This window comes from Scatophagus argus, chromosome 8 (genome assembly GCF_020382885.2).
Source record: "Scatophagus argus isolate fScaArg1 chromosome 8, fScaArg1.pri, whole genome shotgun sequence".
NCBI lineage: Eukaryota > Metazoa > Chordata > Actinopteri > Scatophagidae > Scatophagus > Scatophagus argus.
This window is the reverse complement of record NC_058500.1, coordinates 17,544,525-17,572,444: the sequence shown is the minus strand read 5'-3', so window position 1 is coordinate 17,572,444 and position 27,920 is coordinate 17,544,525. Positions and strand designations below refer to the sequence as shown.

At 41.7% G+C, this 27,920-nt stretch overlaps 5 protein-coding genes and 2 non-coding genes across 12 annotated transcripts in view; 6 read left to right on the top strand and 1 right to left on the bottom strand.

Annotated features, from left to right (window-relative positions):
• Window positions 1–6,189, top strand: part of prkar2aa (protein kinase, cAMP-dependent, regulatory, type II, alpha A) — a 49,453-nt gene extending 43,264 nt beyond the window's left edge. The window contains exons 6-11 of the mRNA XM_046397678.1: window positions 984–1,125; window positions 1,670–1,771; window positions 2,226–2,300; window positions 2,431–2,496; window positions 3,579–3,717; window positions 4,783–6,189. Coding sequence (XP_046253634.1) covers window positions 984–1,125; window positions 1,670–1,771; window positions 2,226–2,300; window positions 2,431–2,496; window positions 3,579–3,717; window positions 4,783–4,907 — 649 coding nt within the window. The 3' untranslated portion in view covers window positions 4,908–6,189. The remainder of the gene's footprint in view (window positions 1–983; window positions 1,126–1,669; window positions 1,772–2,225; window positions 2,301–2,430; window positions 2,497–3,578; window positions 3,718–4,782) is intronic.
• A 1,070-nt stretch (window positions 6,190–7,259) lies between these two features.
• Window positions 7,260–7,375, top strand: LOC124064055. Its single transcript, XR_006844214.1, has one exon. It is a non-coding gene; the product is annotated as a U5 spliceosomal RNA (small nuclear RNA).
• Window positions 7,376–7,610: 235 nt separating this feature from the next.
• On the top strand, window positions 7,611–17,305 carry hyal3 (hyaluronidase 3). Of its 3 annotated transcripts, none has more exons than XM_046397671.1 (7): window positions 7,611–8,427; window positions 15,036–15,335; window positions 15,499–15,934; window positions 16,194–16,341; window positions 16,518–16,644; window positions 16,750–16,839; window positions 16,917–17,305. In XM_046397671.1, the coding sequence occupies exons 2-7, from the start codon at window positions 15,063–15,065 to the stop codon at window positions 17,229–17,231; spliced, it is 1,389 nt and encodes a 462-aa protein (XP_046253627.1). In that variant the 5' UTR covers window positions 7,611–8,427; window positions 15,036–15,062; the 3' UTR covers window positions 17,232–17,305. The 3 variants fall into 3 exon arrangements, with proteins under 3 accessions (XP_046253627.1, XP_046253628.1, XP_046253629.1); XM_046397672.1 differs by having other exon boundaries at window positions 7,611–8,527; XM_046397673.1 differs by lacking the exon at window positions 7,611–8,427 and adding an exon at window positions 9,977–10,234.
• On the top strand, window positions 9,564–9,679 carry LOC124064056. The gene has a single exon (XR_006844215.1). It is a non-coding gene; the product is annotated as a U5 spliceosomal RNA (small nuclear RNA).
• Window positions 10,262–14,816, top strand: LOC124063731 (N-alpha-acetyltransferase 80). Its single transcript, XM_046397682.1, has one exon. It carries the CDS (start codon window positions 12,617–12,619, stop codon window positions 13,547–13,549), a length of 933 nt encoding a protein of 310 aa, XP_046253638.1. The 5' UTR covers window positions 10,262–12,616; the 3' UTR covers window positions 13,550–14,816.
• A 702-nt stretch (window positions 17,306–18,007) lies between the features above and the next one.
• Window positions 18,008–20,275, bottom strand: si:dkey-20d21.12 (uncharacterized protein LOC556245 homolog). Of its 4 annotated transcripts, none has more exons than XM_046397690.1 (4): window positions 19,756–20,275; window positions 18,657–18,800; window positions 18,352–18,567; window positions 18,008–18,144 (listed from the first exon to the last, which is right to left on the bottom strand). In XM_046397690.1, exons 2-4 carry the CDS (start codon window positions 18,790–18,792, stop codon window positions 18,008–18,010), a joined length of 489 nt encoding a protein of 162 aa, XP_046253646.1. In that variant the 5' UTR covers window positions 18,793–18,800; window positions 19,756–20,275. The 4 variants fall into 4 exon arrangements, with proteins under 4 accessions (XP_046253646.1, XP_046253645.1, XP_046253644.1 ...); XM_046397689.1 differs by having other exon boundaries at window positions 18,657–18,822; window positions 19,756–20,274; XM_046397688.1 differs by having other exon boundaries at window positions 18,657–18,857; window positions 19,756–20,273.
• Window positions 20,276–21,244: 969 nt separating this feature from the next.
• amt (aminomethyltransferase) lies at window positions 21,245–27,711 on the top strand. The gene is made up of 9 exons (XM_046397676.1): window positions 21,245–21,522; window positions 22,876–23,043; window positions 23,230–23,310; window positions 23,895–24,026; window positions 24,111–24,189; window positions 24,595–24,740; window positions 25,397–25,577; window positions 25,892–26,047; window positions 26,266–27,711. Exons 1-9 carry the CDS (start codon window positions 21,379–21,381, stop codon window positions 26,439–26,441), a joined length of 1,263 nt encoding a protein of 420 aa, XP_046253632.1. The 5' UTR covers window positions 21,245–21,378; the 3' UTR covers window positions 26,442–27,711.
• Window positions 27,712–27,920: the final 209 nt, after the last annotated feature.

Sequence of the window (27,920 nt, the reverse complement as noted above, 5' to 3'; positions counted from 1 at the left end):
GAGATTGGATGGCCCGTGTAAAAATGGTTATTAGAAGATTCTTGGCTGTTTCTTTTTCATGAGTCCTTTTTGGCTCAAGTAGATTTATTGTGTGAAATTTATCAATGATTACAGCCTCCACACCTGCTTAGTTTGTTTAATAATTAAGTCCAAGCAGGACATTATTTTAGACAGTGCATATATTGGCTTGCTTAACTGTGCTCAGGTAGACGACAACACCAGTGATAATCACCCTCATGGTCATGGTAATCCAGTCAACCCACGTTAATACTCCTCTAGCAACAAGGGTTTTAGCCCCACTACGCAGCCAATGGGAGGACAGGCTATCAGTCAAAATGACTGGTTAATCCTGCCGAGCAACAACGCTGCAAATTACCTTCCCCAGGTTTAATCCTCATACAGAGAGTGGGGTAGGGAGGGAGGGAGGGGGAGACAGAGCTGCTCTTCTGAAGTATTACTGTTTGTTGGAAATACATACAAACCATGTCAAACATTATCTGATACTATACATGCTGATATACAGCAGTGTTCACAGAGAAGAAAAATTTCTCTCACCACTGCGTATTGTTGCAATTAAGCATAAACTAATCACACTCTAAGGGTTGACAACCTGATTTCCCTCCAGGGGTTAATAAATTTATCTTATCTCATCATTCTCAGCAGTTATGAACATTTGAAAAACATTGGCTTAAACACATCTGTACACACCAGTGAACCCACATAAACGCAGTGAGAGGTTTGCTTACCAAAATAACACAGGGCCCTGTCCAGAGGCTACAGATAGTCTGTAATGAGATGTCTATTTAAATCAGTCAGTATGTCAGTTAACAAAACACTGACCACCTCTTAAGTTCTGGCTCAATTAAATAAAACAAAGTCACTCAATTTCATGGATTTCTTTTCTTTTCTCTTTCCACGTTTGCTGTTAATTTGTTTCTCTCTTTCCCTAACGCTGTCTGCCACTGCTCTCTCTCCCTCTGCAGGGGTGTGTATGACATCGTGGTATCGGGAACATGCGTGGGTCAGTATAACAATAAGGGCAGCTTCGGGGAACTGGCACTCATGTACAACACGCCACGTGCCGCCACCATCATCGCCACCCAGGAGGGGGCGCTATGGGGACTGGTAAGAACATTAAAATGGATAATGGGATGGTATGTGTTTTACTTGTGTGCATTCTTTTTTATAATCATCATGAGTTAAAGTTACAACACCATGTAGCCATTTTTGTCAAAGTAATCAATTGCTTAATTACCTGAAGGTGGCTTTCAAATAAAAATTATGATTATAAATGAAAAAATGTGTCAACTAGGTTTATTCAGTTACCTTAAAATCAGTACCATATTTTTAATGTTGCTTTGTCAGTGAGTTTCTAACTGCAGTTGTCACCACTGTTGAAACTTAAAAGCTTACTTTTAAACTCATGTTCCCTGTTGTTTCTAAGAATTGTGTTGCGATCAGCTTACATTTTCTCTTACAAAATACAGTACATTGTGCTGTGACGCTCAGACTTGTTAAGAATGGAGTTGTGTTATCTATGAATGGAACCGGTTTTGTGCTCTTATGGTTTATGCTGCTGCAGCTCCTCCCAGTGGCCAAGCAGAGGAGGACCAGTCTTTGAGAATTTGCCTTCAGGAGATGTTTGTTTACTTGCATATGTTTTCCCTAGGACCGCGCCACTTTCCGTAGACTCATTGTGAAGAACAACGCCAAGAAGAGGAAGATGTACGAGTGTTTCATTGAGTCTGTGCCCTTACTCAAATCACTGGAGGTGAGTTTAGTGGTTGTAGGTCTTTTTGAAAAGCTATTTTTTTTAATTCTTTTCCCTCACCCTCTCTCGTTCAGCTTTACTACACAGTGAAGGCAATAGTATCACCTGTGAAACTAGCTGTCAATCTAAGAGCAGCAAGGCTGTTTTTCATGAGAAATTTGTTCATGGAAAAAGTTTCATTCTACGCTGAATAGTTCACAATAGCTTAAAAAACATTTTTATTGGACATCCTACTTCTACAACACTTCCCCCACAACATTGGCTTTCAGGACAGTCACCCACCCCCAGACTTTAAATGTACAGTTCCCAAAATAAATGAATGAATGGACCATCACTGTAGAGAAGATGAAGTGACTGAGGAAAGGAAGTCTGTTGTAAAGGAGTTTACATGGACATAATCTGCACCAGTCAGTGACTGTTTCTGCCTGCATTTTTCCCCGTCTTTTCTGTCCAGGCAACAGAGAGGATGAAGATAGTGGACGTATTAGGAATGAAGCAGTTCACAGATGGTGAGCGCATCATCACGCAGGTAAGACTGTAGTTGATATGGTTACATATAGTGTGACCGTAGCATTTAGGATTTTATCATACAATCATCATTACAGTATATTAACTACTTTTAAATATATTTAGAGGTGATCTCTTTTCTCTCTCCTCAGGGTGACAAGGCTGACTGCTTCTATATTGTAGAATCTGGGGAGGTCAAGATCATGATGAAGAGTAAAGTAAGACACTCCTGCTCACCTTCTTCATTTTCTGTTTCACTTCTTCAGAGTTTTACTGTGGTTGAATTTACAATATATAGACAAAAGTATCGGGACACACCTCTTTATTACTGAATACAGGTGTGATATGGGACTGTTTTTCGGGGATTGGACAGGGTCCCTCACTTCCAGTGAAGGGAAATTTTAATGCTTCAGCATACCAACACATTTTGGACAATGCTATGCTATGCTTTTGCTTTGTGGCAACAGTTTGGGAAAGGCCCTTTTCTATTCCAGCATGACTGTGTCCCAGTGCACAAAGCAAAGCTCCATAAAGACATGGCTGGGTGAGTTTGGTGTGGAAGAACTTGACTGGCCCACACGTAGCCCTGACCCCATTGAAAACACCTGGGACAAACCGGAACGGAGACTACAATCCAGTCCTCTCATCTAACAACAGCGCCTGACCCCACAAACGCTCCACTTCATTAACAGGCAAAAATCCACAGAGAAACACTTTAAAATGTGGCAGAAAGCCTTCTCAGAATTGCAGAATCTTCCACAGTCACAAACGGGGGGACCAACTCCACACCAGTGTCTATGCGCTTAGAATGTGATATCACCAAAATCCTCTTTGTTACAGTGATCAGTTGGTCCATTATTTTTGTCTTTCAAATGTATTTTACCTTATGTCCCCCAGAGACCCATGTAGGTGGATACATTTTTCCTCTCCAGTTCCACTCGACATGAACCCAGCAGTCACCTTACTAAAGATTCAGCTATAATGTAAAGACCCAGTGTGTTAAAACGAAACGGCAGATCACATTAATGTAATGCAAAAAATGATTCAGCCACTCTCACAGATATTTTTTTACCAGGTAGTTTCTATGCAGAACATTTAGACAGTGACAACCCACACTCCTCAGTAAAAACCACCAGAGTGTTTCCTGGTTTTGCCTAGCAACAGTGGGAATCGTAGTTGTCTTCTGAGGAGCTGAGTGCTTCTGGGGGAGTGGAGGGGGGGACGAGGCGCTCAATGGTTCCAAAGCTTTAATCCTCCTCTCTTCTTTCTTCCTCTCTGTGCTCTCGTTGCCTCCCTGCAGACGAAAGCGGACCATGCAGACAATGCGGAGGTGGAGATAGCGCGCTGTAGCAGGGGTCAGTACTTTGGGGAACTGGCCTTGGTCACCAACAAGCCCCGGGCCGCCTCAGCCTACGCGTTGGGCGATGTCAAGTGTTTGGGTAAGCTGATATGCAATGATGCTAATGCTGCTCACAAGGAAAACAATAACGAAGGCTGCATCTTACTTTTTAATAAATTGTTCTGTGCCATAAGTTTTTCTTGAGTTCCTGTTTTCAGCCATTTCATTGTCAAGGAATTTAATCCCAACTTCTTTATGAAGCTATAATACAAACTATTTAATAAATGCCTGGTATATAGTTTGTAAAAATAAAAGCAGGTTAATAAACAATATATCAGTCACTTGGCCTTACCTCATTGTCTGTGGTATTCATTTTCCCCAAACAAACAGTTTGTCATGAGATATCAAGTGGTGTTTGAGTTTTGTTTCATTCACGATCGGTGTGAGGCACTTCATCCCGGCTGTCGTTATCTTGTATTTTTTGTTGATGTAAAGGCCGTTGAGTAGGTATTTTTGCCTTTCAAGTGGGTTCACTAATTCAGGCTATAAATGGATACACGCAGCTCTTCGCTTTTGAAAATGGACACAGGATTTTTAACAGCTTTAACAACACTCTTCTCGCTGTAGTGAAGGCTACTTAAAGCTTTTTTTAATATAGCACTAATTGCTTTTTCACTGTAGATGCAGTGTCAGTCACTCACACTCTTTGTGCTCCCCCGTGTTGTCCTTTTCATGATTAACTACGCACACACTGTCAGTATTCTCACCTGCCTGTCTGGTCTTTCTGTTTGCTGTACTTGCACTACAACAGCCTGTCTGAAACAGCTGATCAGCTTTGAAGCAGCCAAACCGTAGCCGTAGTAGTGCAAAAACAGATTGTCCGTTCTGCCATCCTTTCCTTCTGTTATGGCTGTAAAAGATGACCGGGACTTTAAATATCCAGTGTGTAGAACTTTAAAAACATCTTACTGTTTATTTATATCGTTGCCTCGATTACCAAATTATCAAAGACCTGGGCAATTGTTCTGACAAAGGACAGATGTTTGGAAGGTGGTGTTATTTTCATATTTCTTGTAACATTTTTAAAGCCATTAACAATGAGTCCAGTGGACTGTTTGAGCAACTGAGATGATGCTAAAACCGCCCCCTCTCTCCCTCCCTCCAGTAATAGATGTGCAGGCGTTTGAGCGCCTCCTGGGCTCCTGTAAGGAGATCATGAAGAGAAACATCGCTCACTATGAGGAGCAGCTGGTGGCCCTGTTCGGCTCGAGCATGGACCTGAGAGACTGAGCCTCCCACACCACCCTCCGTGCCTTCTACCACACACACACACACACACACACACACATACACACATACACACATACACAGACTTACATGTGTCCTCTCTAACATCATGCAGTGGCTTCACAGAGTTGTAGTAAACTTGACACAGGCCGTGCAAACAGTACAAATTGGCTCACCTGCAAGTACTTAAAGGGCCACACAGTATGAACACACACACACATATAGATGAAGACTGACACTTAGGTAGGCACTGAGAGACGGCCACTTCAATTAGTTCGCTCACCCTCGTGCACATACTAGCTCAACACACTCCTTGATAAGCTCACTTTATGGATGCGCACACAGCTAGTCTCATATCTTGTTTGAGCCAGCTTCAACTTCTCAGTATGAATGTCTTTGCTGCACTGACCATAAGACAGGTAATGCAGTGTAAGGACATAAAATACACACACACACACACACAGATACGTGCACGCACTGCATACACATGTTTAAAAACACATCATCGTACTTCATTTGTGCAGGCTTTGCATTCACATGAGCACTTAAACAACTCATAGTTGTTCCAACAAGCCTCAGTAAAGGACAGACACACACATACACACACACACAGAGGAGTACAGATACAGATACAGATAATCACAAACACATAGGTTACCACACTTGCAAAAACAAGACACATTGTGGTAAAATGGAGACGAAAAACTTTAAAATCTCAGAAAAGGAAAATGAATCAAAAATGCAAAAAAAGAGAAAAGTTTAAAGAAGACATACGTTTTAGAAACATTTTATGAAGATAAAAAAAGAGAAGCTTTGATAAAATATTATTTAAATAAAAAAAGTGTTTCCTCTTTGGGAGGCCGGGGTGCAGAACTTTGTGGGCGCGCTCCATTTCTTCCTCTACTGTTGTTGATTGAGTTGAGTTGAGTTAGTGCTGGTGATTATTGCAGTATCGCAGAAGAAGCAGTGAAAACAATAACAACCCTATGTTTTCTGGGCCATTGTTATTCTATCATTGACGCCACACTTCATTGTATTGAATTAATTATTAATGTATTGTTATTATATATTCATTTATTATTTTTTTTTTGTTTTACTTTGACCAATTCTGATAAAATTCACCATCCATCTCTGACAAAATGTAAAAACATAAAAAAATTCTAATAAAAACAGTAGTGCTTATTTCTCCTTGATTATCCTTGAATGAGTTGTCCTGGATTTAAAAATAATAATAAAAAAAAAAAACTGAAAAAAAAATAAAACATTTTGTTAAAAATGTTGTCTTGTCTGCTCAAAATCGGCTAACAACTTTACAGCGACAGTGTAAAATGTTGTGAAACTGTTGACTCTGATGATTCAGCCATATACTGTACACTCATACACAAGGCATGGATAAAACACCTTACCTTGCAGTAAATACAGCTTGCTAGTTTTATTAATGGTGCATATTATGTGTTACAGAGGTGGCAAGGGCAAGCATTGTGAACATCCTCGTTTTTAATACTCTGTTGAAGAAGTTGCAAAGTTTTGATGAGTCAAAAGCGACAATGATAAAATGTCATTCATTAGAAATATTTGCACACGAAATAAGACCCGATAGAATACCACATCATATGGATTATAGATCAGGGAATATGTATGGATACACAGCCAGAAATTAATCAACTTAGTTATTTTTTAAAGTAACTAGTTTCCGCCGTTGTCATACCACGCATGTGCGAAAGAGACCCGACGACAAATCACGTTATTTCAATGAGTGAAATATGTTAAATTCGGAATAACTTTGTCGAAAGAAAAGTATATTGTGATCCGGGGAAATGAACATGACAAATTTCAATCAAATGTGTGCTACTAGTTCGAAAAGAAGTTTTCGCGAATGCGGCAGGGAGGGTGATCACTCTCTTGTTACGTTGTTGTCTTTGGAGCGTTCAACGGTGCTGGTGTCCAGTTTTAGCGCAGTAGAAACGGAAGTGTTATTCTGTCTGGTAACACGTCACATCATTGCTTCATGCAAACGTCACAAGATCAACAATGTTTTTTTTTCTTTAAATCGACAAATGGAGATTTTTAAAACAGAAGAGCCATGTTCACGCTTTGAGGCGTGGCCAAGAGCCTCATGGCCCCACAATGCACAGCATGCGTAAAGTAATTGCCGCATAAGTTAAATTACTTATTCTCATTTTACACTGAAATCTTTATAGTGCGATTTAAATAGTAATAGTAAGTACTAATTGTAAAAGTATGTGTCTGAATTACACAATTTAATTTTTATTTACTTCTTAAGGTGTATCCCTGAACCTTAACCGAGGTAGCTAAGGCGGAGAATGGGTTGGGGCACTCAGCTTGTTGTTAGTCACGCTCCTGTTTCTCTTCATATCGTATAAATCTTTCGCCTTTTACTAAAGATTTCCGTGGAGAGGAGCTGTAAGAGTTTCTACAAATTTTTTGATGCCCTGCAGCAATGTGGGGCTTTCTGAGAATGTGAAAATAAAAATGTCGCTCCTGGGAGTATACAGTATACAGTATGTTCTGTGTAGTACTTTGTGTAATCGCTATGTCGCTAATAACTGTAAGTGGGTAGAATCGTGATTAATTATACCGAAATGCCCGTCTGATGTGACGTTTTGGGAAATGGTTCACCAGACTTTTAAAACACACATAATTCTTAAATGTTGTGTTAGGAAATGAGTAATTAACTAACCTGAATTTCAACTTTTTTTTAAATAAGGAAAGCTTAAAAGTAGTCTATGCTTTACTGAAATAGTAAATGTATGTAACCAGTGTATCTGAAGTGTCAGTTTTTGATTCAGCCATATACTGTACACTCATCCACAAGGCATGGATAAAACACCTTACCTTGCAGTGCAAGAGTCTTGCAGTAAATACAGCTTGTTAATTTTATTAATGGTGCATATTATGTGTTACAGAGGTGATGACTGAACTTATGATATTTGTGATGCGCCAATTTGCAATACTATAAAGCAAATATCCTGTTAAATGTGTTTCATTGTTGGTGAGGGTCAACTATGCTGTTTTATTGTATGTGCTACCAGGTCAGCTGCTCAGACATAGCTCATTGTAGAATACTTATTAATGCAGCTGCACGCGTGACACCTTTTAGTAAAATTGCGTTTGAGCAGTGTGTTTCACCTTTAACAAAGGTCTTATGATTTCCGTGTTTTGTAAATACATAACACTTCACCTCAACATTTACTGCAGGCTGTAATTTATTGTGCAGTATCAACAGGTAGGTAGCGCCATCTTATTTTATGCAATAACACTCCTATCCGCAGGGTGGCACAATGGCTGCTTAGACCAATGAGAAGATCAACAGCAACATTTCCTTCTGTAACATACCAGGCCGTATTGACGTCCAAAACTGATCGGAGAGCAGCTGTCGTTGACGGTCATCAGTATTTATTTCACGTTGTAAGATTTAAACCTGGTCGTAGATCAGCTGTGGTTCAAACACCCCCTCTGTTCAGGAAGACGAGCACCGGCGAGGAACCGCGAGAATAAAAATGTAGGTAACGTAGCAATGTGATAAACGACCAAGAGTGTTGCGTGTTATTCACTAATAAGCAGCAAACTTATGATCTGCCATAACATCTAACAAATGCCACGTGAGTGCATGTATGTCTTATCAACTGTCCGAAACGGAGAAGTAGATGAGCTAGCTAACATGCAGGACCGACTTCAGTCACTTTTCAAGTCTTGCCTTATATAGAATTTGATGCCTAGAAAGGAGGAGGGCTAACGATTTACAAGTGTTGTCTGTTGTGTGCAGAGGATCCTATATATTGTTTTTTTCATCTAGTAAAGGAAGCCTACGAGCCCACACACGAGTACCAATCTCTGAAGAAGATAATTTGATACCCCATACATTCAAAGCCACCAAAATGCATGTGTGCAGCCGAGCAGTTTCTGCCAATCGGAAATACGTTCCCTGACATGCTGGCCATGAACTAAGTAACTATTTAGATCACACCATGCTTGTATCTCACTGACCGCCCACTTAGCACTTGCTTACTACAAAGGTTGTGTGGAAAACTGGCAAGAGCAATCCTCGTTTATAATACTCTGTTGAAGAAGTTGCAAAGTTTTGATGAGTCAAACGCGACAATGACAAAATGTCTTTCATTAGAAATATTTGCACACGAAATAAGACCCGATAGAATACCACATCATATGGATTATAGATCGGGGAATATGTATGGATACACAGCAAGAAATTAATCAACTTAATCAAATTAATCAACAAAATTAGTTTTGAGAGTGTTATTCTGTCTGGTAAGACGTCACATCATTGCTTCATCCAAACGTCACAAGATCAACAATGTTTTTTTTCTTTAAATCGACAAATGGAGGTTTTTAAAACAGAAGAGCCATGTTCACGCTTTGAGGCGTGGCCAAGAGCCTCATGGCCCCACAATGCACAGCATGTGTAAAGTAATTGTCGCATAAGTTAAATTAATTATTCTCATTTTACACTGAAATCTTTATAGTGCGATTTAAATAGTAATAGTAAGTACTAATTGTAAAAGTAGGTGTCTGAATTACACAATTTAATTTTTATTTACTTCTTCAGGTGTATCCCTGAACCTTAACCGAGGTAGCTAAGGCGGAGAATGGGTTGGGGCACTCAGCTTGTTGTTAGTCACGCTCCTGTTTCTCTTCATATCGTATAAATCTTTCGCCTTTTACTAAAGATTTCCGTGGAGAGGAGCTGCAAGAGTTTCTACCAATTTTCTGATGCCCTGCAGCAATGTGGGGCTTTCTGAGAATGTGAAAATCAAAATGTCGCTCCTGGGAGTATACAGTATACAGTATGTTCTGTGTAGTACTTTGTGTAATCGCTATGTCACTAATAACTTTAAGTGGGTAGAATCGTGATTAATTATACCGAAATGCCCGTCTGATGTGACGTTTTGGGAAATGGTTCACCAGACTCCTAAAAGTCTCTTAAAACACACATAATTCTTAAATGTTGTGTTAGGAAATAAGTAATTAATTAACCTGAATTTCAACTTTTTTTTTTATTATTATTATTTTTTTTTTTTAAATAAGGAAAGCTTAAAAGTAGTCTATGCTTTACTGAAATAGTAAATGTATGTAACCAGTGTATCTGAAGTGTCAGTTTTCAAAAAAAAAGTGTCATGGTGAAGTGGCCATTGGACTGTCATTTTCTTTGTGTCTTCTGCGTTATCATCACTGCCAGTTTCCTGTTGCCTCTTTGTAACATCCCTTTTTGTTTGTATGTGAAATTGTACTGAGTGGGCAGTTCATAGCAGTTCATAGCTGTTTGACAGTCGTTTGGCTTTTCGCGCTTGGTGAGTTAGCTTTTTTTAAAATGTTGCTGTGTTTTTCTTTTTTTAAAATTTATTTATTTAATTTTATTCTATTTCTGCTATACTAAAATGAATCCCAGATTATTTGGACCACTGCAATTTTTATAAACATTTTAGACATGCATTGATTCTATTTTTAATTTACAGACACTGAAACTGGATAAACTCTCCTGTGCTTATTCACAGCTTTGAAAAGTAGCTGACCTGTCTGCTGCTGTCTGTTTGATGATTGAAAAGGAAGATGATTTTAATGGCGAATAGAGTCTGAACTTTAATATTAAAAAACGAATGCACTCGTAAACAGCTGCTGACACCTTAGTGATGTATGATAACTTTAACTGCCACAATACAGCTATCTCCTGCCATTTGTTGCTCACTTTGTGATACCAAATGCCTGCTTTCGATTGACATGGTGATATGATGTGAGAGTATGAGGCCACAGTGCAAATCTGTCAGTGTAGACTTTTGAGGGATGCTGTTAATGTACTAAAATTACACAAACAGACATAGATGGAAAACTAGAACACTGATTAAGCCAAATAAGTAGCAGAAAAGCAGTTCAGCTTTTTCAACAAACTGGGTGGCAAGATGTGTCAGCTAAAGGTCCACTTCCCCATTCATGATGGCAGCACTGAAACATTATATGATTGTTCAAGGAACACTCAAAGATCTGTAGGAGACGTCAACTGAACGACACATATAAGAAGAGGTGCGCGACACGGTATATGAGTAAACTTATAATATTACTTTAAATGCAGTGAACTTAAATGTACTGTAAATACAGTACAAGTGTAATACATCAACCAACTGGACATGGTTTCATCAGTTTACTTTAAAGTCTCTCAGTATGTCACTGTGTTAGAAAGGTTTCATTTTCATTCTTGAGTTCGTAGTGGACACCATCTTTCCACCTAATCCATCTAGTCCAGTCCAGTTGAGTCCTGCCAAAGCTAACATGATGCCACAGTGGTCAATGATAGAACTACAAGGGGAAAAATACAGAAAATTCCACTTTAAACTGTTAATTAAGGCACCTTCTGTGCTCACCCTCTCAGTGTACCATCCCGTTGCAGTTACATTGTGAACAACAGGATGGAGCTGTGTGACCGGAGCAAATGATGATTTTCCTTTAGTTTGGACTGTATGAGAGGTGATTAATAACACTGGACGTTGTATCTCCAGTCATCGAGTCTGTCAGTTCTTTCTGCTGTGGCAACACTTGAACATATGCACACCCACACTGTTAAATGTAGCAGCCTGAGAGTGTGAGTGTGAGTTGGTCCTAAAAACAGCTGTGGTTATCAGTAAAGGAAGGATGCTGGTTCACATTAATGAATCAACAGGCAGACAACAAATATCTCACAGACATGTCCCTGTACATGTCCTCATCTCATTACACGCCAGAAAACAACACCGATGGATGAATAAAAATATTAGACCTCTTTGTATAAGTCTGTACCAGTGCTGCAAAAATATAAAATGTTTGGCTTGAGCATGACACCAAAAGAAAGGCCATGTTTTCCTCTAACTGAGTACATCACAAGGGTTTGTCCTCTGTACGGTGGGCACTTTGGGATCAGTCTGAGTAGGCTCAATTTCTACCAGGCTCAGCTTTCTCATTGTTAGCTGCGTTGGACTCAGCGTAATTTTGTTGGCTTGCAGGGTACGTGTACATGCTCACTGTGCGTGAAAATCGATGTGTAAAATGTTTATCAATGATGCACCCAGTGTTTTTCAAAATACTGCTGAATTCTTCTTAATACTCAATAAGAAATCCCTAGAAAGTCGTGACTTGAAGGGATTTGTCAGTTGGGAGAATGCTAATCTACAGTCTAAGGAATTGGTGCCACTACTGTGGTTCTAGCCTCTAAATGGGATTATATGGTCACAACTGAGTGCTTCTTCTTTTGCCACTGATGAAGTGTTCGTGAGCAAGGCGCACAACTCCCAGCAATCTACTCGCCGTCTGCTGCAGAAGCAGGAGAGGCGGGCAGTAAAGGTTGCAGTGGAAACATGGAGTACAGACAGATTACAAAGAGATCAACACTCTCGTTTTATCCTCCTGCATGCTTCTCCTCTGACAGCAGATTACACATCTGATCCCAGTGTGCTCCTTTCAGCATGATGAACGTCTGGCTCTGTGAGATTTGTTGTATCTTAGAGTGCATCTTTGATTAATTAGACTTGTGGGCTCAGACTACCAGGTGTGTAATACAGACTGTGACGTGATTAGACTAACCTCGAAATTCATTAACTGCTTGATGAAAACATTTTCTAATTTCTGTTTTCTAACATTTTACACTCAGCACAAGGAGAATGATTGATGACTGACTTTAGTTAAAAACTGATCACCACAGGTCTGAAATGTTAACATCAACGAATTCCAAACTGGAGAGCGGTGGGGAGCTGAGCGCTGATCTGTGCTTCATCTCGACATCTGACAGTCAGACGCAACATGTTGACAAAGACTCTGAACTCCCAGAGAAGATGCGCGTGGTTCCGATCCATCGGCGTCCGGATCTGTTGGTGCCCTGCGCTGACCTGGTCAACTCTGAGTGGCAGAGGAGCCAGGCCGCTCGGGTTCACTCTCTCCAGAAGTCCTGTCCAGAGTTCCCCATCTGCCTGGTTCTCCTGCAGGGCCACAGAGAGACAGAGCGGCTCCTCGGCCACGCCCGGCTGTCCCGGGTCGTAGGCCACAGCGGCAGCCTGTTTGTCGAGTCTGTGGTTGTATCCAAGGCGGAGAGAGGGAAGGGCTATGGCCGGACTCTGATGGAGGAGACCGAGCGCTATGCAAAAAGCAGAGGGTTCAAGCGCCTGTGCCTGACCACACACGATAAGCAGCACTTCTACGCCCACATCGGCTACGTGCTGTCAACGCCGGTGCAGAACGCAGGTGCCATGACAGCATTTGTTCCCATGGAGATGCTTCTAAGGTTCTCTAGAATGCCAAATGAAGAGGCTGAGACGCAGAAACAAACAGGGACGAAGATGGATGCTCGAGTACCACCAGGAGACAGAAACTCAAGAGTTGCCAGTGTTGAAGGATCAACTCCACCTTCTGGTTTACATCCTCTTTCCATCCCTCCTCCACCACCTCCCTGTATCCCTCCAACTCCTTCCATCCCTCCTCCACCACCACCACCTCCCTCTGTCCCTCCTCCACCAACTCCTCCCTGCATCCCTCCTCCACCTCCTCCGCCTCAACCTGCAGGGCACCTTGTAGTTCAGACTCTGACCGAAACTCCCTACAGAGATGCCAAAGGAGTTCCCATCTATTGGATGCACAAAGACATTTGACGAACCCATATTCAGATACACTTGTGAATGCGTTTGCAAAAGGACAGAGACAAGAAAGCTGTAAAGGACACACTGCATTAGTGGTCTCTTAGAGGATGAGGAATCGAGGAAATACAGAGTGTGGAAAACTTCAGAGAGGGACAGAAAAGTTCGAACCAAAGAGAACCAAACAAAAACTGAAAACATCCATACATTTACACATTCATTCACTGCTGGTACACATTCAGTCACACTCAGTTTCATTCTTTAAAGGCTTTGTAGCTTGGGCTGACATAAGTACAGAATCACTGACGCCAGAAAACAGCACTACGTACAGCCAGAGACATATCATAAGCTTTGAAACAAAGATCATGTAATGCTTCAGTTGACTTGAGCTGGTCTTTTACTGTGGGACATCATTTGTGTTGGATATTCATGAAATGAAGGAGATGAAAGTGCTTGTCAGTGGCAATTTGGATACACCCAAGCTTTGTTTTGACTTCAAACTAAACTGGTTTAGATAATTACATAAAACTGCACATTGAAACAAACTAATGGCTGTCCTGGGCCCAGTGTGTCTCTGTGCAACAAAGCAGTGGGTAAAATAAAAAATGGTGGCCAACACTATGACAGTTAGGAACAGGTTGTGATATGAGAGAGACTTGGTGAAATACCTTAGTGTGAATTTTTTGTATTTATTGTAACTTGAGTGAGATGCTTGACCTTCACTGTGCCGAATGACGTGTGTGCGCTTTGACACCATAAGACGTGTATGTAAGACATGATTCTGTGACATGCAGTTTACCCAAATGTGATGTGTCACAAACACTGAGAATGAACTTGTGTTCAGTGAAGTGGCAGACATCTTGCTCAGTAAGGGAGCAGGAATCGATAAAGAATTTAACCTAGCTAATTGAATATCAGACAAATTATTATCCACAGAAGGGTACATATATTATAATGTCTGGAGCTGAAGATGGTGTTTGACTGAAAGCTCAATAAAGATAATATGGAAACAAACTATTTTGTCTCATCCAAGCAACTCAAGCTGCTAATAAATTACACTATATGGACAAGAGTACTGGGGCTCCATTGCACCAATAGGGATTTTAATGGCATCACAATCTAAATACACAGACAGCTATGTGGCTATAACAGCTTCCACTCTTCTGGAAAGGTTTACAGTTTAAGTTATTAAGACGTGTTATTTAAGGAAAATGTTGCATACTTTTATATCTGATGTTTCGATTCTGAAAAATAGGGAAAATAAAGAGAATCCATTCAAATATTCCTTTGATTTGTGTTCATTTTCATTTTAATAACTATCAGGATTTTTAATAATTAAATATAAGTTACATTGTGGTAGAAATATTCCAGAGTGCAAACAATCAATTAATGGCTGACTTGTAAATGTGTGTATTTCCTGTGACAACACTTTGTGTCCCAGTGCGGAAAACTTCCCCATCAATAAATCTTACCAGCACATTTCTCTCCTGTCTCCTGTCAGGAAAGATACGTCAGAGGGTGAACATCCATGGTGCTATCTCACCTCCCTCTCCCCTTTCTCCCCTTCTTGCTGCTCTCTCACATCCTCTGCTCCTCTCTGTCACAAGTCTCCACCCATGGAGCGGACCTCCCCCACAGCCCCCCACCCGCTGTGTCTGCAGCACCTCCCGTCCTGCAGAGGCAGCCCTTCGTCGTGGTGTGGAACATACCCACGGCACGCTGTCAGAAACGCTACAATGTTGAGCTGGACCTGGGAGACTTTGATATTGTGGAGAACAGACAGCAACGCTTCCAGGGACAGGTGATTGATCTGAGTGCGTCTGTTGTATTTGTGTGTGTTTCAGGTGTATCTCAGCTGTGTTTTAATAATTTCAAATTTGTCACAAGTTTAAAAAATCAAAACAACAAGCTAAAAGAGGAGTTTGGTAATAATTTTTTGATGGGTGAATATTGAAATTTTCCAGAAAATGACCATATTTTACCGAGACCGCCTGGGGAAATATCCATACCTCTCCCGAGAGGGCACCCGGGTGAACGGAGGGATACCACAGCTTGGTGACCTGTCAGCTCACCTTTCCCTTGCTGCGACACAGATGTCCTACTTGCTGCAGCCAAACTTCACCGGTTTAGCTGTTATTGACTGGGAAGAGTGGTGGCCACTGTGGGAGAGGAACTTTGGAACCAAGATGGCGTACCGGAGGCTGTCCAACCTGCTGGTGAGACAGGAGAGGCCAGATTTGTCAGACAGGGACATTACATTGTTGGCAAGGCAAAAGTTTGAGGAGAGCGCTCGAAAGTTCATGGAGGAGACACTGCAGTTGGCGGTCAGAGGTCATCCAAAGGGACTCTGGGGGTTTTATAGTTTTCCTGCCTGCTTAAACGAGCATAAGAGAAAAACAGGTAGGACAAACACTGACTGTGTGTTAAACATTTTGGTTCATAGGCTTTATCCTCCATTCTAGAAAGTGAGCTAATCTCTGTCATAAGATATTTTAAGAGATTACACAAACATGATGAGAAGCTGTAGGTACAGAGCTATAAAGCTCTCAAAGGCCATAAAAAAAATTAAGAGCTATTTAATGTTTAAAATGCAAATTCCTGAGCATAAAATTTGTAATAACTGAAGGTAAAAATTGTCTTGTTTCACGTGTGTAATCAGATAAAAGCTACACGGGATGCTGCAACAAGGGGACCAAAAGGAACAATGACCGGCTGTCCTGGCTTTGGCGTCAGTCAACAGCTCTCTATCCCAGTATCTACCTGCCACAAAGGCTCGCAGGATCCATGGATGCAGCGCTGATGATGAGGTACAAAAAATGAGAAACGCAACGAAATGTTCACCCACGTTAAGCTGCTTCACCCAGAACAACAGAGCACCAAACCTCCATGACACCAAGGACAACACTTACTGTCTATTTTCCACATGGTGGGCACACACGATGTTAAAGGTGTTACTGATGGACATTTCTGTCTCTTCACTCAGACACAGGCTGCTGGAGGCTTTGAGGGTGGCATCAGTTTGGCGCCATAGCAACACCTCCAGCCATGCCACACCAGTCCTTCCTTACGCCAGGATTGCATTCATACACACCCTCACCTTTCTTAATAAGGTGTGCTTCATTGCAAAAAAAGGATACACACTCATACAAACACTGCCAATTTACAATAGGCAAATATGTCATTCAAACCAGCTACTGTGTGTGTGTTGTGTGCAGACAGACCTGGAGCACACACTAGGGGAGAGTGCAGCGCTGGGAGCTGCTGGAGTGGTGCTGTGGGGAGAGCTGAAATTTGCCAAATCCAAGGTCTGTACTGTTTGTGAGCAAGCCTTATTCATGTGTAATGTTTGTGTGTAACCCTCTTCCCTCCTCTCACCCTCTAGCATCAGTGCATCCTTCTCAGAGACTACATACACGCTGTTCTGGGTCCTTACATCCGCTCACTGAGGTCTCACACCGACCGCTGCAGCCTCCAACTTTGCCACAGCAACGGACGCTGCACCAGGCGACGCCGCGGCTCTGGTCATATGGTCTCCTCAGGTCCAGCTATTACCGCCCACCCCAATGAAATCAGCCTCCTCACGTACTCCTCTACTAGCAAACCTTTTCACAACCACTTCATGTGTCAGTGCTACCCAGGCTGGACTGGGCAGGAGTGTCAAGTAAAGGTGGACGAAAACGGACAGAAGAACAAATGACCCAAACTTCAAGTGTTCAAAGTGTTCATGGAGAACAAAGGACATGTTTGTAGATTTGAGGCCTCCTAACATCACAAACAAACTTTAATAGCTGGTCCCAGGGACATTAAATCTGTGGGTTGTTTCATCAAAAAAGAAGAAAATGAGGATACAAAGAGGCTACCTGGTACATGCTTCTAAAACAGTATTATTCCATTTATTTATTTGTGCTTGTGATCAAAAGCAGGTTTACTTTTCGTCAGCGTACTGCACTGACATAATGGTATGGTGTTCCATGTGTTACTTTTACAGTGTTGCACAAAGTTAAATGAATGACAGTGGCACCTTCCCACACAACGTGACTGGCAGTACAAAACAGACTCGAGCCACTCATTACTTTGAGCAGTAATGCTGAATAATCACTTTGCTAAAGACATTCATTATGCCATGTAATGTTAGGAGATGATATACTGCCTGTGTTCATTTAATCTGACCTGTTATGCTGATTTTACGACATTGCTAACAGAGACCAAACATATCTGAGTTCGTTTAAAAGTCCTTTTCAAATCACACAGAGAGTGGAGGAGTTCTCACAAACCTCCAGTCTCTTAACAGCAGGGTTAAGTGACATTTCATTTTGAAACACAGAGAACATTTAAAAACAGTTTGATTCATCTTCATGCAAAAATCCAATGTAAAAAACACAGTTTTACTATACTTTGGTGCATTTTATTTCCAATATTAAAGGTGTATCTGCGTGTATGTGTACATGTGCTATGTGTTATTTTTCTGTGTTCTCATGTCCCTCCTCTCATGGCTGTCAGGTTGTGTCTCAGAGCCTGCAGTTCTTGGATCAGCAGTGACAGCTCTGTGGCTGCGGCCTCTTTCTCCCTCAGTGCCTCAGTCAGCATCCTGACTGTGCCGCCCTGTTGGACTGGAGGAGAAACGGAAACAAAGACATATCGTCTGTCTGTCGGTCAATCTTGAGTTACCTTCAGCAATATTGTTTACAAGTATCTAATGTCTCCATGCCATAGATTGAAGGAGAAATCTGTAAACAAGACATTTGGGAAGAAACGGGCTGAAAAATAGAAAATATCATTGGACACAAACGACAGTGACAGAATATATTATATCTCACCCAAGAAGTAGAAGATGAGTAAGACTGTTAGCAGAAGCAAAGTGATAATAGCACAGCCCATGGCATAGGCGCGTGATGAACTGGGGGTCAACATATCCTGCAGGCGGCTCTGCCATTTCCTGCTGACTGGACGACCTCTTTGATTGGCAGCTGTCACGTCACATGTGAGATTCCCATTCGGGGAGGGTGTGTAAGCAGGTCGGGGAGGCCTTGTCCCTGAATTCAAATACAGCAGAGTCCATCAGTGTCAATATGTGTGTACTTTTGTGACTTTTTTTTTGTGGCTGCGTTTGGGGTGTGTGTACCTTTCTGGCTGTGTTCGTGGTGTGTTCGGTGCAGGTCGTTGATGGAGTCCACAGAGTGGAGTTCGATCTCTGTGAGATCTTTGTCGCTGACCCTGTAGAACTGAGGGGTGGTCTGGGAGGAAGGAGGCCTCGACATCTCGCCTCCTCTTGACAGATGAACAGGTGACTAACAGATGGTTCAAGTACTCCTCAAGTCAAAATCTTCTTTCCAGTGAATATATCCACAGTATTAGTTTGGAGCTCGTGTCAGTAAACAGCACATATGATGATACCAAGAAATGCAAAGGGCCTATGAGTGGCTCTACAAAAGCAATGATGCATTTATCAAGACGTGGTCGTAAAAAGGATGATTGAGCAGTTTGTCACAGGGAGATCAGCCATGCAAAATAACTCGAGAGTCCCTTTGATTTTTGATGTTAGTGCTGTTTTTCATTTTTAGCCATTCTAAGAGCGAGATGCAAAGTAAAGGGAGAGAGTGAGTGATTTGATTTATCAAGAGCTGGCAGCTTTTTATGATGTGTTGATAATACACAGTCAGTCCTGTGGAAATCACTTTCTGTTCAAGCACTTGCTTCATAAGAAGCACCGTGATAGCAACTGCAGATGCTTTTTATCTGTGATTTAAACACCTCAGCTTAGTAAACGGATTTGTTTGTTCTGTTGGGATCTAATTTCAAATATCACTGTGATAATTAATAGGGACAAGGATATGGTGGGTTGTCTGTGAAAGTGAAACTGAATGGAAGAAAGTAACAATAAATAGAGCTGTAGGTCAGCATGTATTGTGTGAGAGGGCAAGAAAACAGATCAGTGTGTGTACGTGAAGACAAAACAAAGAGGCCATACGCGTGGCTGATTTATCAGAGCTATTAATAGAGCTGGTTGTCAAATCCATAAAGTGTTGGTGGAATTTGAATCAAGGACCAAAGGACGCCACAGACTCCTAACTAATGACTGACTGAATGGATGATTAACTTCATTACTGCCTGAGAGCCTTGTTTACAGACCACCTGACTGTACTCCAGACATTGTGCTGCCAGATCAGATGTGTTTTATTGGATAAAAGCCTAAAAAATGCTTTTTTCCTCTGCCCTCTTACCTCCTCAGACCTTGTTATGTCTGCTTGTTTGATCTTGACAATCTGTTGCTCTTCTTGTCCACCCTTACACTCAGACACCTGATTGCCAAAACATGTTTCTACACCCACAGGAACAGCGATGAGCTATGTTGAATATCCACACTGGGTCATCTGGGAGCCATACTGTGAAAAAGTAATCCAGCCAAAATCAAATGAATGAAATGAAATCCCAATGATGAATATGTGATTCTAGCACAATCCTTGACGTGTGAAAACAAACGAGGTCCTACTCTTCCTCTGGAACATGTGCGTGCGAGCGACTGTGGGACACCCCAGTGCCCACCCCTCCTGCCATGTTCCGATTTAGCCCATCATAGCAATGCCATGAGAGGGGTAGAGAGAGAGGGAGTAGAAGTCTTCTCAGCCCTGTCATCCCCCTCCAAATATGCTCACGCACATGCCCAACCCTGCAGGCCCTCAGGGCCGAAAATAGCAGCAGAGACACGGTGGTATTATTAGTTTCTCAGGCCATAGGATGACTTAATGGTCTGCGTGGAGGGCATGAAGGGAATAAATAAGCACAAACAGTCACATGAACAAATATCATTGCGTACACAGTCAAGAGGGCAATGATATCGGACCAAAAACACCTTCTCAGTTGTCAGGACCTTCAAAATCAGCACAGTTTTCTTCAGACCAGACAGAACTGAAATGTCTACATAATAAGAACGGTGCAACTGACAAATTCCAACGCCTATTCATATCATTTCCAATTCACTAAGACAATATTTGAAAAGAAAAAAAAGGTTCAATATGCATAAGACTTATGGTCTTATAGCACTTGTGTTGATGTTAAGTTCCTCTGTGTTCACAGCACAGCTTGACGAAACCACTAAACCACACTCTTTTAGTGGTCTTTGGACAAGTTGTCCAAAAATATAATGTGTGAGGACTGTTTCGGCTCAGCGATCGAAGACACATGATGTTCCCTTTCTCTCCCCACTTTTGAACGGATGCAAAATATCCACAGTGTGCAAAATACTTCTGCTTTTCGTCTGGTAAATTAGCAGCTGGGATGAAGAAGTAATTTGTTGATTGCTATTGCCCTGATGCAGAATACATTACCAAATGAAATAGGACACCTGTGAAATGAAGTACAAAAAAACTTATTGGTCCTATTATTTACTCAGTTTACTTCGTCCATCATCACATACGCAGAAGTCATGATGGAGTCCATCTAATTGCAACCGCGATTTGCTTTCATCCAAAGCACGCAGCCATCCATCTGCTTCCCACCTTTTCCATTTTTTGGTGATGAATTCATACAGCCTTACATTATGAGGAGCTGCCATATTATGCCTGAGAGCAATTTAAAAAAAACACCACATTCGTCTGAGTTGTCTGATATGAAAAGGCACAGATCGAGTTATTGCAGCATCAACCTGTGAACCCCCGCAGGGCAAACCCACTCATCAACTACATTTCCCACAAGTCGTTGCTCCTTCCTCTGTCGCTTTATGTGTTTTTGCCAGGAAAGCAGGAATTCCAGCGGAGTCCTTGGAGTTTTAGTAACAGGGCGGAAGTGTTACCCGTAAGGAGTGTGTGAGAGTGTGTTTGGGGGACTTCAGCGGGGACGCAGGTGACATGATGTGGGCTCGGTTGATGGTTGGGGTCGGGGGGTCGGGGCTCGGGCTGCGGGCTTCCAGGGACACCTGGCTGCGGGTCGCTGGAGCTGGATGTGCGGGGCAGCAGCAGCTGCAGCAGCAGAGGCTCGCTTCAAGCGCAGAGGTAAGCGAGACATGGAGAGCCGCTGCACGGTAAACTTCTGTCGCTACGAGTGAGCCAGAGCGCTGTTGCAAAACTTTTTGCACAGTTTGCTCACTGGACGAGCACTTTTATATTATTCTTTTTACGTCTAAAGTGGTAATTGCCCTCAGTAGGCGGATTAACATAAATGAATCATGTGCTTTCTGTTTTATATTTTCCTGGATCGTATTTGACATCCTGGTAGCACAGAGTTTTCAGGATACAGTCAAGTGTTTTTGGAATCTGTGCGGGAGCTGTTTGGGCCGTCATATTTGAATCACTTTATTGGTGCTACTGCATATTACAATAATAACATCAAAGTGTGTCACAGCAGCCGTCAGTTCATGCAGACATAATTTGCGTCTGTGCCAGCAGACCGACACCCTCCCTCCCTCTGCCCCACTTCACTGAGCTGCACAACGTGGTTTTATTAAAACCACGAGTGACTGACTCTACTGTCCTGTCAGCACCGTCTCAGCCTCTGGCCTTACCCACATTCATCCATTCAAAGGAAGTTATCTATCAAATCATCTTTAATTCATCAGGCTGCTATGGTAAAAACTCTAAGCTGTGGGAACCTCCAGATTAATATGTCCCCTATAAGGTATCAGATTAATGTTTGAGTGTTGCACAAAGTAAAGGGGGTAAAAGACTGAAGTCCTAAACACAGGGAGTGTCCTAATTTGTAGTGGTTCACTCAGTGTATGTACTCAGTGTGTGTATATGCACATATTACAACCAGAACGAGCACCCCTTCTCTGTTCAGGGAAATTAATAGCTTACTTTGGACTTGAGCACTTTTGTCACAAGCAATTGAGTCTTATGTAAAGTGCAGACAAACTCGTGTCCCACAATGCATTTCTGCCGCTGCGCTGATAAGCCCCCTTCACCGTCTGGTTCAAAGGTCAGGCATGAGGGTAGAGAGAACATTCAGCCATTCGACCGTCTGATAGATCAGTCTGGAATCAGAGCTTCATAAAGATGTGTTATTCTGTACATAAACACTGTGGGATTTGCACAACATACTGTTGCTGAATGCCCAGCTTACTGAAGGAGAAAGAAGTCTTTCCAGACATGCTGCCTCTTGTCTGGTACTGGTTTGATTGTTGAAAAGTACTACACAACAATTAGAGAGTCATATCTTTGGAATCACATTTATGAACATCATCCATAATATTTCAACATTGTAATGATATTTCTAATCTTAACTGTAGGACTTTAAGATGCATAATTTCAGGAACCATTTAGTATTTGATAAACCAACTTCACCTGCCACACTTCACCAGTGGTTCTTCCCTTTGTTGCACACTCACTATAGGGTTTTATTTTCTCCAGGCTTCCTTGAAGAAGACTGCGCTGTTTGACTTCCACAGGGGACAGGGTGGAAAGATGGTGGAGTTTGCAGGCTGGAGTATGCCTGTCCAGTACAAAGACAGTCACATCACCTCACACATGCACACCAGAGGGCACTGCTCCATCTTTGATGTCAGCCACATGCTGCAGGTGAGATGAATGTGCAGAAATATGTACAGCAAAGCCCTGAACACGTGTAAACAAACACACAGATACAAACTCACACATGTTGATAGGGAAACATTGCTATTGTTTTGATCCATTAAACAACCCACCAGAAAAACAATATGCTATGCTTTGTTTAAGAACCTCTTTTTCCCTTTTTTTTTCTGTCAGACCAAAGTCCATGGAAGAGACAGGGTGAAGTTCATGGAGTCTCTTGTGGTTGCAGATATTGCAGAACTCAAAGACAACCAGGTGAGATGAAAGGTTGTTCAACCTGCAATAACTGATTTTTGTGTCCACTTATAGGAATGAAACTGATATTATTATCATAATATCGAGTGTAGCTGGTGAACTTATCTGCACTTGCATACTTACACATCTTGTAGTTCTGGGGAAATATAAGAACTAATTTGGAGTCATTCTCGACAGCGCTTGCGATTCCACCAAATACGTTGCATGATGCCTCAGAAGCTTCCCAGAGGCAACTCTTCACTCTGCTCTGTTCAAAAATATGGAATTTTTACTATATTTTTTGGATGGGAGCCTCGTCTTGCTACACATTGCAGATCAAGCTGTGGGGCCGTGGGGGCATAGAGCCACTGCAGGCAGGTGTGGATGACCAGTGCATAAATATGGAGAGTAACAAAGTTGAATCAATATGGTTTATGCAGGGAAAATGAGAAATGGGTTTGCTGATGCTGACACTGAGTGTGTTCATATGGAGCAGCTAAGTGGGAGTAGTTTGACCAAATGAACTGTGTCCCAAACACATATGCAACATTTACCTACAAATCCTCACACACTCATCTTGTTCTCTCCCCTCCCTCACCTTCCAGGGTACATTGACCCTCTTCACCAATGAGAAAGGAGGAATTATTGATGACCTCATAGTGACAAAGACAGACCAGGGCTACCTCTATGTCGTCTCCAACGCTGGCTGCGCCGATAAAGACTCGGCTCATATGAAGGTGAATACACACAGAGAGTGTGTACGGAGGTCGGTAGACTGATAGAAAGTGTCTGATGTGAGTGTGTGTCTGTTTGATCTTTAGGCCAGACTGGCAGAGTTCAAAGCTTCAGGTTCTGATGTGGACCTTGAGTTCCTTGACGAAGCGTTGATTGCTGTGCAAGGTAAGATATTATTCCTCTTACATTCGTCCTTCTTACTCCTGTCCACCGCCAGTCCATTCTGTTGTTCTTTCCTTTTTTCCATTTTTTCTCTTTTTCTGCCTTTCTTCCTTCTGTGTCTTACCTCTTTTTCCTCCTGTGTTCACCCTTCAATCTTTCCCTTTCTTCTTTCATCCTGCTATCCTCTCTCCGTCTTGTTTTCCTCCCTCTATCTTCCTTCTATTTAATTTCTGCCAGTATTTCTCTTATCATTTCATATATCTGTTGCGCTTGGTTTAACTTTCTTCCATCAGTTCTTTTCACTCTTTTTCACTACTTCCTTGTGGCATCCTTTTTTTGACCTTCTTTGACTCCCCACGTCTTAGTTTACATAGATAGTTTATCAGTTGTTGTGATGCGTGTTGTCAGGTCCGTCCATGTCTCGGGTGCTCCAGGAGGGGCTGAAGGACGACCTCAGCAAGTTGACCTTCATGACCTCCACGCTGGCCACTGTATTCGGTATTCCTGGCTGCAGGGTCACCCGCTGTGGATACACTGGAGAGGATGGGGTGGAGGTCAGCATCTCTCACTCTTTCTGTCTTCCTCTTTCGACTTTTTTTTCCCTTTTCCAGCGGTGACCTTGAGCAAAAATTTGTATTCAGGTTTCCAATTTCACACGTTTGTGGCTTTCTCCTGAGGCCATGCAAAACCTTCAGTGACTAGATGTAGAAAGTGGTTAACAACAGTTTTGATGTAGACATGGAAAATCTTAATTTCTGATTGGTTGGTAAGTGTCTTGTAAGGTCATAAAACAGGACACTGATATATAGATAGATGTTATAAACTGGTAATCTTGTCTACACTGTTAAACCAAGTGTTCTGTGTAGTGAGGAACCTGCGGCCTGATAGCAATGGTTTACTACATGGTTTTATCTATTTGTCTCTCTGTCGGGACACTGTGCAGAGCAGCAGTGATGTGGGTGGGTTTTGCTCTTTACAGAGAGAATGTGGGCGTTTGCTTCTTTGTTTTGCTTTTTCTTTCATATCAACTCTTTTCATTACTTTCTCCATCATTGCTAAGACTCACAGAAATACACTACATAAGCTCTGTATAATTCAGTGTTTTCCTCATCTGCTTAATACTAATTAAGCACACACACACAGAAATTTGTATTTTTATTTCAATATAATTAGTTACAATGAGCTGTTTCTCTGTGTCTCTGTTTCCCAGATCTCTGTACCTCAGTCACGAGTGGTGGAGCTGACCGAGAAGCTGCTGGCTAACAGTGAGGTGAAGTTGGCTGGTCTGGGTGCCAGAGACAGTCTGCGGCTGGAGGCGGGGCTTTGTCTCTATGGCAACGACATAGATGAGACCACCACGCCTGTGGAGGCCACCCTAGTCTGGACCATAGGTTAGATTTGACAATGACAGTTTGCCGAAAAATCCAAGAAATACTTTCATAAACAAAGAAATGAGATGTCACATGCTAAATCAAAAATGTTTAAGTTCGACACACTCAGCATTTTTGTAAACAGCATAAATACAAAGTTAGTGAATAGTTGTTGAACTTTGGCAGATAAGAGACCGTAAACAGAGCTAAAACAGACAACAACTTCAAATGAATGATAATGTTGGATCAGACAGGCAGTGATGTATGGGCTGCATGTTGAGAGTCATTTGTAAATTGAACTGAATAACTCCACGGCTTTGTCTTCTAACGCACAGGAAAGCGTCGGCGGCAGACCAAGGATTTCCCAGGAGCTGATATTATTGTACCTCAGATCAAAACCAAGACAGCCAGGAAGAGAGTTGGTCTGGTGTCCACTGGCCCCCCCGTCAGACAACACACACCCATACTCGATCCTGATGGAAAGGTCATAGGTGAGAAAGCAAACTCTGTGGGAGTGGTAGACAGAGTGGTATGTGGTACCACTATACTTCAATTAAGAGATAAATAAATCTGAAGCCAAGAGTAAGACAAGCTCAACATGCCGACCATACAGATTTATTCTGGCTCGTAATCCATTTTTTCCAAAGATGTAGCCATAAACTCTGTCAGACAGAGATTCCCAAGACCTGTTCTTTGCTGTTTTATTTAGGTGAGGTGACCAGTGGCTGCCCCTCTCCCTGTCTGAAAAAGAATGTTGCCATGGGTTACGTGGATGCGGCATTTGCTAAGAATGGAACAGCCATCCAGGTGGAGGTCAGGAAAAAAGCAGTGCCTGCCACCGTCAGCAAGATGCCCTTCGTCCCCACCAACTACTATTCTGGATAGGAGGGGCACACACTGTCATGCACACACATACAGAGTGCACACACTGAGACTGGACCATTTCACTACTCTGTCCCTTAGTTATATGTGCTGCCGCCATTTGTTTACCTTCAGCAATGCAGCACCTGTATAAGAATGAAGACCTAATGATTAGTGAGTCCTCTGAGAGAAAATGAGCAAAAATGATAAGCATTTATACAGTACAATAGGTGTTCTGGTTTAATGTCATCAGTTCATTATTAAGCAGTGCATTTCCTGTGTGTGTTTAAGCACCACAGTGTCCAGTATTGTGGTTTCACCTGTGGATGGGTGTGCATGACATAAATTACAAACAGTATTGTTTAGTCCAGTAATGTGTATTTAATGAGATGGGGCTAGATGCTGTTAACACGGTTCATAGACCAAGTTTTTTCTTTTTCTATTTTGCAAGTGGACAGCAGATTGAACTGAATGAACTTACTGCACGTTCAGTAAGAACAAAAACAGTGAGGGCTGTGTGGATCCATGAGGCAAAAGTATTTAATTAACTTTTTCTTGTAGAATAATTGTTTTGTTAATGAAACATGACGACATTTCCTTTACACTGGACCAAAACAAAGAGATTCCAAATGGTTCTTTTGACATTAAAGCACTACATGTCTTCAGTTTTTTTTTAAGGTCTTTCAAATAACAGAGCCAAATTTCCATTCATATTGTGGTTACTCTTAAACTGCTTTATGAAGGGAGGTCAAAAGGGACCAGCTCATAATGCCTCCAACACAAAAGTGCTAGCTGAAATATGCCATTTAACACAAATTTGCCAGTTTGTAGATTTTTTTTCTTAATCAACAGATTTTTCAACAGAAATTCTTCTCTGGGGGGATTTCGAGGGAGTTCTGGTTCTTTCTGTTGATATGGTCAGTAACCTGATCTCCACATCAGATCATGATGAAGATATTTACACTACATGAGGTGCGATGATGACCTAACTTGAAAGATGTTAAATATCATTATGTTTGTTCGGTCTGGCGACTGATTAAATGAAATTTCCATGTTAAACTAGGACGTTGTCCTTAGTTTTTGTAGAGTTTTGAATGTCTTATTTTACAAAAACAATAACACAAGTAACATAGAACTAAAACTACTGATTAACAGGTTGTCATTTCTTGTCACCTTTGTGCATTACTGTGGATTTTAATTTTTAACTGAATTGCCATGTAAACATTTTAAATAGAATTGTTTATTTGGTTATAAAATATCTTCTCTTTGTTAAAGACAACTTCTTTTTCATTTCCTCACGACTCAGTGTTATTTTGCTATTGAAATGGCTTCAGATTTCTAATTCAAAAGTAAATGTTTTTATTAATTTTGGTTAAATAATTCCTGACTGTACTTCCACTGCTATTATTCTGACATATTTGACAGACCCTTTGGGTTAGAGCCTGATTTAGTAGAGTTTAAGTCTTACACATATACGGGAATCGGGGGATGAGAACAGAAAAA